Here is a 9929-nt window from a genome sequence, read left to right as displayed (position 1 = left end):
AACCAGGGCCGTCTGGTGTCCCAAACCAGCTTTTAACCAATGCGCCGCTCGGCCGGCCCGAGATGAATTTTTTTTATTCTCTAGTTTAGTTCCTTGAATTACTCGTGTGCTTGCGAAGGCTCTCTGCTGGTATTATTGGTTTTTATGTGATTAAGGCAGAAAACGCTTGCAGTGCTCAGGGAATCATTTAGAAGGTCAGTTGAAATTCCTGAAACGATATTTAAAATGAGGAGGTTCTGGCTTTTTATTTTTTCTTTCCATTTCTCCCAGAGTGGCTTGTCCAAAATACCTTTTAAGGAATGATAACGATTGGATTTGGAGAGAAATATTAAAAGCCTTGACTCCCCCGCCCCAAGACGAAATCTGCATTTGGTCCTAGTAAGGAAAAATCATGCTTGCTTGAAAATTTGAGTCTATTAAAATATTTGAAAACAAGGTGGGAACAGTAGAGTCTCGCCTGTTTGCATGTAGACAGAACCATGGGTAGGAATTGTAACTTATTTTCACATGTGCTGCTTATCTTTGCAAAATCTCAAGGAGTTCGTAAACAGATGGACATACAACTTAAGTTTCCGAAGGATTCATTGCTCCCATATTTGGAATTCTGAGTCTATCGCTCAGGAACATGTAGCATCTATTCAGCTACCCCCCAGAGATGGAAAAGGGGGACCTACGTTCCCAGCCGAAACTCCTTGAGATGTCCAGACAGCATCTGAGGGCCGCAGGGGAAAGAAGTGACGGGCTTTTAAATCGGAAGGCTTCCGGAACAATAACAGCACCTACCTTATGGGCTCCTCGGGAGAAGGAAGTTAGCTGAGGCGGGAAGGGCTGCTCAGAGCCGTGCTTGGCATACAGTAAGTGCCTTGGTCCTTGATGGTTCCTTGGGGCCACGGGGCCAAGAGTTCTCAGTGGATAAGCACCTGGTGGCTCACCTCTGACACTGTGCAGGCTCGTGTTCAGACTCCCTGGCCACTTGGCTGCTCTTGGAGGAACCTTCAAACCCATGACAGTGACAGACTCACTCCACACATTCCTGGGTCTCTGAACCTGTCAATATCCACTTGAGAGACGACGGTCACCGTGATGCTAATTCTTGTTTCTATTTGTCACCCTTTTGAATACCTATTCTGAGGAAAAGTTAGAATTTGGCTGATTCTTCTCTTGGCTACCTTCCTTGTCTCCCCCAGCCTTTTTTTAAATCAAGAAGGCAAAGTATCTGGCATTCCGTGCTAAGATTGTTCAATAACCACCTCTCTTGTGATCTTTTCAGGTACGAAACCAGCATTGGAGCCTTATTATGGAAAGCGTGGTTCCCTCTGACAAAGGAAATTACACCTGCGTGGTGGAGAATGAATACGGGTCCATCAATCACACTTACCACCTGGATGTTGTTGGTGAGTCTGCTGCTCCCTGCGTGGCAGCTGTACATCAGCCCGCTGTAGCGCCACTCATTTGAAATCGAGAAAGTGAGTCCTGTGTCTCCCCGTGGTTTAAGGAGAATCAGTTCATTTTCATTCTTTCTAAATACAAGCTGTCATTAGAGAAGGATTCTTCTGTCATTTGACAATGTTCTGTTTCCTGAAAAGCTAAGTTTCATGGGTTTTGCGAGATCCTCCTGGTTCCCCAGTGTTAACTTGTATAAAACGGACATGGTATGAAACAGGCTGACATTCTGGAAGCTGAGATTTCTCTGAAAAATAGCGTGTGCAGGAAAAGGGTGCAGATATGCTGTCGGAGAACTTTGCTTTTAAAAGAGGCAACAGTATCTAAAGAAGGGCAACCGTATGTTGTGGGCTCGGGAGTAAAGGAAAAGGTGTTAGGATGACTGAGCTTATCGCTGGCTGTAGGGAGGTTAATGTCAAGGGCTCTTCACTTCCATCGGAGGAGAGTCATTAAGACACTACAAGTTCAAGGTCTGTCCAGAGAAGCTGTTTCTCCTGTGAAAAGAGAACTGTGTATATGGGCTCTTAAGATACCTTTTTATTAAAGTGCTATTTTAATTAAGTATCTTAAGACTCCATAGGCTGTTGTCCTGGAAACACAGGTTTCTTCCCTCCTTGCCTATTAGGATGGGTTTTGTCATAACTGATAAAAAAAGGGTGTTTCTCTGCTTTTCTCTGTCTTGTTAGAAGATTGATAATACATGGAACGATATGGAATACGTGTCTCATTGTTTCAGGGATGCAGGGCTAAGATTTTTTTTTTTTTGGTAGAAGCCCTTTTTTCTCTGTGTTTTCATCTGTTCTGACTCTCAGTATTGCCACCTGTACTTGAGTCCTTGCTGTGGGTTACCTAATCAGTTTGCCCTTCTCCACATGCAGGTTGCTGACTCCTGCTAAGGTCTCACAAAGCTTACTTTGATTCATTCTGCCCTAATGTGACCCTTTGTAATTCTGCAAACTTGTGCCCACCTGCTGTGTGTCTATAAACAAGGCTTTCCTCCATCACTTCTGATGTATGTGTCCCTAGTATTCACATGTGGACATTTCTTCTCCTTCAATAAAATATAGACTCTTTGAGGAGAGAGGTCCCAAGATAATTTAATTGCCCAAAGAGCCATTACAAAACTTTCCAAAAGCTTGATTAACCAAATTACATAGATTTGGTTAATTGAAGTTTTCAGTTTACTGAAAAGTAAACAGAAAACCATTTGGTTTTTCTATCAAGTTAAAGTAAATTAAATCTGTAAGAAACTCTCTCTTAGAAAACATGATATAGTCTTTATTTCCTTTTGGATATAAATATTCAGTGAAAAAAATTATTTGTAACATTTTATTTTTGTTAAAGTCAGTGTGAAATTTGATAGGTTTTTATATAATGTAGGTCCTGTGGATAATCATAAAAGACTGAGATTTAGAGCCCCTTTTTCTCACAGATATTTGTAGAATGTTTCTTAGTGGGAGTTACTATGTACAGATATTTTACCAGCACAAACACAAAGGGAAGTAACTCTCAAATATGAGAAGAAAATGGTTAACATGTATTTTGGCATTGACGAGCTATAACTCCATTGATCTAAGAGTGAGCGCATGACTTGGATTTTTCACTTTGGGCCTCATGGATCCTGAATTTGACACGAAAGTGTTTCTATTTAAGGAAAGAAAGATTTGGGGCTTACGATTCTAAATACCTAGTTCTGAAAATAAGTAATTTATTGTGGGAATGAAATAATGGTGCTCTCACAGTTTTGGAGGATTATGGCTTCACCAAGGTCTACCAGTCCTTAGCTAAGATTGGCTGGGGCCCTTCCAGCAATCGGGGAGTCAGATCTCGGCCACGTCAGCCAGGGGCTCTTGTTCATAGCAGGTTTTAGGTTCAGTCGTTATGTAAAACATTCAAAAGCCCCTCACCCTACCGCCCCTTTGAGCTTTCTGGCAGCTCGTCTCTGTGAAACCCTGAAGTCTTTCTTAGAGTTTAGGCTTGGATTTGAATTGGGCTGCTGAATAATGGAATAGTGCTGTCTAATGTTAATCCTCTGGCAATAGGTCTTGCTGAAAAGAGCATATGATTCAGTGGTGTAATGTAGAGGGAGGAAGACTGTATGGAGTAATGCAGAGAAAGGCCTGATTATGTCACAAATTTGGGAGCTCGCCCAGCTAAGCGTGGGCCAATAATGACACAATGCTGGTTGGGAATATCCATTAAAGCTCAACCCTAACAATTTTCCAAGGCTTGAACCTTCCTTATAAATACAAGCCAAAAAGTCAGTGGAGTATAAGACATTTTCAGGAAAGATGGAGGTGTGAAATACTCTCATCTTTGCTCAAAACCCTAGTAATTGCTATGAGAAGCACTAATAAAATACGATTTGAGTCGGCTAAAGAGTTTCATGTAGACTGACAGGGTTGGCAGACAGTCATTCTGCACATCTCAGCAAGTGGAAACAAAAGGGATCCAGGCTTGAACGACAAATTTCTGGTGGCCCACGGGTCCAAGTTGAATATATCGCTGCGTGATCACAGCTTCTCAGCCACATCTCTGTTTTCACGGAAAATCAGAGACGGTACCAGTGAACGCGAAAGTCCTGTTCTCATTCTCCGAGGTTTTATTTTTGTTGCTATGATACATAGGTTTGTGGTTGAGATATCAAGGAGCATCAAAATGGGTGAGATCTTTTTATTGCAAGTCTTCCTTGGAAAGGCATTCCCGTAATACGCACTTTAAGGTAAAAGCCATGTAATTTAAGCGACGTTCTTGTGTTCTGCGATTCCGCAGCACGCCATTGTTGTGTGTGAGGGAAATACTTTTGCTTATGGGAGCTCTTTTCAGGGGCCGTGCTTGAGCCTCATTAAAATTGACACCATTACTTTTCAGCCATTTACTCGCAGAGGAAAATTAGCATGAAGCCCCCACATCTCAGTAATTGTGGCGATAATAAAATGGGCTCCCCTCAGTGAGCTGGCCCCGGGAGGTGGGAAGCCTTTGCTCTAGTTTGTCAGTAAACGGGGCTGCAGCATCGGATTCTGACAGGTTCTGCCACCAAGAAGCTGCAACCCAGGAGAAGTTATTTCACGTGGCTTCGCGATCCTTACGTCTGAACAAGGAAGGAGAGCGAGCCTCTTGTGTTGTGGAGAGAGTAGTAGGTCTTCAACCCACACGCTGGGGCAGCAAGTGAACTGGGACGCTTGCTTAGCTTTTCTAAGCCTCTCTTCCCTCATTGGTAAAATTGGAGTGACTGCTCCATTCCTAGGATGGCTGGGTCAGGGCCCTCGGCGCTGCTCTCACAAACGACCGCAAACTGGATGGCTGGAAACAAATTTATTCTGTCTCGGTTCTGGAAGCCAGAAGTCTGAAGTCAAGGTGTCCGCAGGGTTGGTTCCTTCTGGAGGCACAGAGAGAGAATCCGTTTCACGCCTCCCTCCCAGCTTCTGGTGGCTGCCTTCGGTCTTGGGTTTGTAGACGAATCACTCCCATCTCTGCCTCTGTCTCCCCGTAACCCTTCTCTCTGTGGATGTCGCACCTCTGCCTCTGTCGTTCTCTTATAAGGGCACCTGTCATTGGATTGAGGACATGGGCTTATTTTGCGTGGGCCACAGTTCAACCCACTGCCGTGGTTAGGAGTCATCAGTTGGGTTCACAAATGAAAACACCGATTTGGTGGCCGGCAAACAAATGCTGGTGTCCTCCCTTCCCAAACCTGGATGCTTGAGAGTTAGAAGGCATCTTTAATAACTTTTCTTAGACTCAATCCAAAGTTTATTGAACAAATTGCCATGTTGGGACCAACGGAAGTGGCCAATGGCTGACGTCCACGTGTCCTGCTGAGCTGACCACCTTGGTTAATGCTGTCGTCAGGGCCATCCCAGGACTGATACGGTTGCTGGACTTGGCAGAAGAGGATCACAGAGTTCAAGAGCTCTAAATCCACTGACCTGGCCTCCATCTCCACCTCTCACCCCATCTACAGCGGAGGACATTCAGGTTCGGGACTGCGATGGCAGATCAGTGATGTGCTAAGGACTTAAAGGAACTTCAGAACTGGGGCCTCCGTCTGCGTTTTCTCAAATCCTAGATTCATGCTCAGCGCACTACAGGCTGACTGACGTCTCTGTTTTAGGATGGCTGGTGTGGACCAGCATCGGATGCTGCAGCAAGACTCTAAAAAGGTCTGCTGTTAGCCCCATGCCATTTTCAGCTCTTTGTTGTAAAAAAACACAAAAGGTAGAAAGGTGAGGGGAGAGGAGAGAGAGAAGCAGTCAAAAGACCAATTGTTCCTTCTTACTCGTACAATCTTTGGTTTTGAATTATGAACTTTTGTGGTTTTGGGGGTGTCTAGTTCTGCATTCCCAGAGGTCAACTTTTGAGCTTTTTACCTGGCATTGGATATTTTGGGGGGCAGAGGTGGAAATGGTGCCGCTGGATTTGCCAAGCCAGCTGTGTGTCTTCTCTCTCAATCTAACTTTCCAGGAATTTGTCCTCCCCCAGGACAAGAGCTGTTAAGTGGCAGACAGTGTCTCGGGGGAGTTGGGGAGCCGGTCCGGGGCCATGCATCCCTCTGGCTACGTGGAGATCACTCAGGCCTCCTCACCAGCCCCGACTTGCTCGGCGGCAGACCAGAATGGCGCTGTCGACTGGCCCTTGACATAAATCCGCTGTTAACTCAGCTGCAGACATGATGGGACGCAGCCTGAAAGCACGAAGGAATCTGCCCCGATGCTAACTCCCCCTCAGGTGTGTGTTCTGGAGGAATGAAGTCTTTTATTCCAGGCACTGACTGATAAGCCTGACCGTGGGGCTGACACCTGGCACGGAGCTTTTGGCAGCCGGTCCCCAGTGGGAGAACGAGAAATTGCGTCAATTGTTGACTGCTTGGGGCCGCCTGTGTCCTGGGGAGACAAAGGCTCCAGTGTGACCCCTGAGCAAAGGGAAAGGGACCGAGGCACATTAGAGCCCCTGCAGGCACACTTCTCCAGTGTGAATTTTTAACTCTTTTTTTGGGGGTTGAAACAAAGCAGTGTTTAAGGAAATGAAGAAACGTTGGCCTCGTTAATTAATCCATTGGTTTATTACTGAAGCTGTCAAAATTCGGATCATTCATTCCTGCTCACTCACTGCTTATAGAGGACCCCTCCGTCCTAGTTTCCGTCACACTGTGGCTTCTGGAAAAAGCTTTTGTTTCTCTGTGATGAGGGGTGACTTTGGTGGATAGCATTATACTGCACAATACCACGTATCCGGAGATTTTAACACACTGAACACCTGACTCTCACATTCTAAGTTGCGACGCATGTGTTCAAGCATTCACAATGCATCTTGACCTAGAGGCTTCCTGGCCAGGCCTCGTTTGATTTTCCGTATTCACGATCTTGCTGCCAAATAATTCTTTTCCATTTCTTGCCCTAAGTTTAAAACTTGGTGTTTATCCTGATATAGGTTCTGCGTGCCAGCTTGAGAGCTGGGAAATCTAGCTGGGGGCAGGCAGAAAGCCCCTCCATTGAGAGTGGGCTGAGGGGCCATGCCAGGTAACAGGTCATGGCGAATGCCTTTGTAAGTGGGTTTGTTTAGTGAACATAGAACCATGGACTGGAGCTGCGATTGAGTAGGAAGCAAGGTTCTGTTGCTGTTTTTGTGGCTCCAGCATCCATTTCCTCCTCCTCTTCCTAACCATGGCCACCGCCTCATCAACCCTCAGGGGTCTCCACTACTTGTGGGATAGCACCGCTGGAAGTGCTGGTGGGGGTTACATGGGAGAATGGTTCAAATTCTGTTCCCCTCCTTGGAAGTCATGGAACCTCTGAGCCTCAGTTCTCTCATCTGTAAAATGGGGGCGATGACACACTTTCCGTGCAGCACTTTTGGAAGGATGACGGAGGAGGGCAGTGATTTGAAATAAGAGTGCCATATGGTTGTTAGCTGCTGCTATTAGGCGGTCTCATACCTCCGCTTGCATCGCTAGGGTGAGACACATGCATGCAGTCCAGTCCTGGTTAAAGGAGGGGTCAGTCCTCTCCTTCCAGAAATTTCAAAACTTCCTTTCGTGGCTACTGTTTAATGAGCTTTTGGTTGCTACAGAGTGGCTTTTCATACCTGTTTCACAACAGGAGTCAAAGGGGGCACAAGCTGGCCACTGGGCAGCTACATCACCCCGAATGTACTCACCAGCAAATAAGTGCTTTGCTGCAGGACCAGTACTGGCTAGATGTTCCTTACTCCTTGTAGGCATTGAAAGCAGGTGGTGTCTGTGGGTGCCAGCTCCTGGGGCTGGAGCAGGCACACACCAGCGTGGATGGGGCATGTTAGAACTTTGCAATATCAGCACTTTGGCCCTGTTCTTTGCAAGCCATCAATTGCCCTCTGCCCCATAGTTGAGGAAGGAAGCCTTATTGATTGATTGCTTTAGATTCTGGCAGGGGTCCTGGCTGAGGTGGCTGGGCAGAGGGCTAATATTTGATCTCTTGTATGATCTTTGACATTGAGTCTGCGGTATGGACAAAGAGGATGTGGAAGTGTTACAGACAAGTTAATGTCTTACAGAGTTTTGTAAGAAGGGGGTCTCTACGCCATACCTGGAGATCATACAGGTGGGGACAGGGGCCAGAGCAAGCTGCTGCTTTCAGAGTGTGGGCAAGTGCGCTTGACATGAAAATGTACTAAATTCACCGATGGCAGTCACAGTGCCCAGGAATGATCTACAACTTAGCAAGATTTTGGTCAGTATGTGCTGAATGGAAGTAATAGAAAAACAGTGTAATGAGTTACTTATATTTGAAACTTTGTGGTTCTTAACATATTGCAAATCCTGAAGCAAGACATCTTCAGTTTCTCTCTAAAGTCACTTATTCATACAGCTTCAATGAACGGTCCTCTTTATAAAGCGAAAGAGCCCACTTTGGGACGTCTCATGCCCACTCTCCTTAAGACGCGAGTGTGGAAATACCATCATCTTCTTCCCTTTTTAAATGTTTCGTCTACCAGAGCACTTTTATGGGTTTCTGTCCCTTAGAACGCCCCACTATTGTGTTCACGGTCTTCATGTTTGGTTTAAGTTCATAGTTAAGGAGAAGGCAGGGCAGACATGTCCTAATGTTATAATAGGGATGGAGCTCCAACTTCGAGGTTGGAAAGGTGGCTCCTGGAATAACTATCATCTTTCACCACATTAAGGTCAAATGTAGGGGGGACGTGGGAAGAGATGGCGGAGAGAGGGGTGTTGGCCTATGGGGAAGTTTTTCTGCTGCTCCTGAGAAGAGAGATGGGGACATGAGAAAAGCCTCGTCCTGGTTTGGAGGGAGAAAATAGAGCAGAGTACTACATAGTAGGCATTTCATTGTCTGTGTTGATTGTGTTGTAATGATGAACCCTCTATGTATGGAGCAGCCTGTACTGGGCCTAGAGGGTGATGTGATACTTAGTTGAATCAGACACAGGCTTTGCCCTCTTGGAGTTCTCAAGTCACAGCACAAAAGACCCCAGACTGCCACAATGAGAAGATGAGAAGTAGGGATGGAGACGCCTGGGTCTTGATAAAACTACTTTTCCTTTCTTACTTTCCCCTTATGGGATTCTCTCAAACAAATCCTGGAGGGATTCTGGCCATTGCAGATAAGTGTACAGATCAACAAATCAAGTGTACAGATAAGTGTAAGATCAACAGATCAGGTTGGGCCCCAGACACAGTCCCCATCATTATCAGGATGAAAATGATCTTTGCGAGCCAGGCGTTGGGTATTATTTTGGAAGGATCTTTTGGAAGTTGTACTTTATTTGAAAAAGTCCTCATTTATCTGGTTCACTATATACTTTGGGCAGAGACTGAAAGGCGAAGGATTGAGTCCTTTCAATTTCACACTTTGGCCAAAAGAAACAAAGAAAACCATTCAGGGATGATGAAACCATCACTGAATGTTCGGGAGGGAGTGGGCTGAGCTGCAGGCCGGCTCGTGGCACCCTGTGAACATGGACAGTGAGAAGAGAAATGGATTTCAGACTGGAGCCTTTTGGTGAGGTGGGTGACTTATTTTCAAGCTCCTCTTTAGATGATGCTGATAGCTGGGAATCTCTAGAATCACTTTTATTTTCAGTGCCTGAGTTTGCCTCTCAGAAATCACTTTTATTTTCAGTGCCTGAGTTTGCCTCTCAGAAAACAAATGAGGCTTTATTGTTACAACTTCTCATGTGGTTCGAACCAAAGGGAGGCATTTTTTTTGTTTGCTCAGATGGGCTGAAAGCTTTTTCTTCTGCTGGAACCACCCCAGAGCAAAATAAAGCATCTGAGAGATTAGCGTGATATATTTTTCTAGACTTCCTCCAGAAGCAAAGATTTTTAATGGGGAGAGTTGATGAAACTTGTCAGTATTATTACTGTGGATATCTTTCCATGTCTGTACATTCTCAGTCTTCTCCATTCTTATTAGTGAACCATGTCTTCTTCTGTCATGGATATAGTATAACTCATTTAATCATTCCCCTATTGGTGGGCATCTATGTGT

General features: G+C 45.4%; 1 protein-coding gene across 16 annotated transcripts in view; it reads left to right on the top strand.

Moving 5' to 3' along the window:
* Positions 1–9929, top strand: part of FGFR2 (fibroblast growth factor receptor 2) — a 100721-nt gene that overhangs the window by 47386 nt on the left and 43406 nt on the right. For all 16 annotated transcript variants that reach the window (XM_019642950.1, XM_019642964.1, XM_019642963.1 and 13 more), the window contains one exon: positions 1271–1394. In XM_019642950.1, coding sequence (XP_019498495.1) covers positions 1271–1394 — 124 coding nt within the window. The remainder of the gene's footprint in view (positions 1–1270; positions 1395–9929) is intronic.

The sequence above is a fragment of the Hipposideros armiger genome, unplaced genomic scaffold (genome assembly GCF_001890085.2).
Source record: "Hipposideros armiger isolate ML-2016 unplaced genomic scaffold, ASM189008v1 scaffold_74, whole genome shotgun sequence".
Lineage (NCBI taxonomy): Eukaryota > Metazoa > Chordata > Mammalia > Chiroptera > Hipposideridae > Hipposideros > Hipposideros armiger.
Note: the sequence above shows the minus strand (reverse complement) of the source record. Positions and strands in the feature narration are given on the sequence as shown.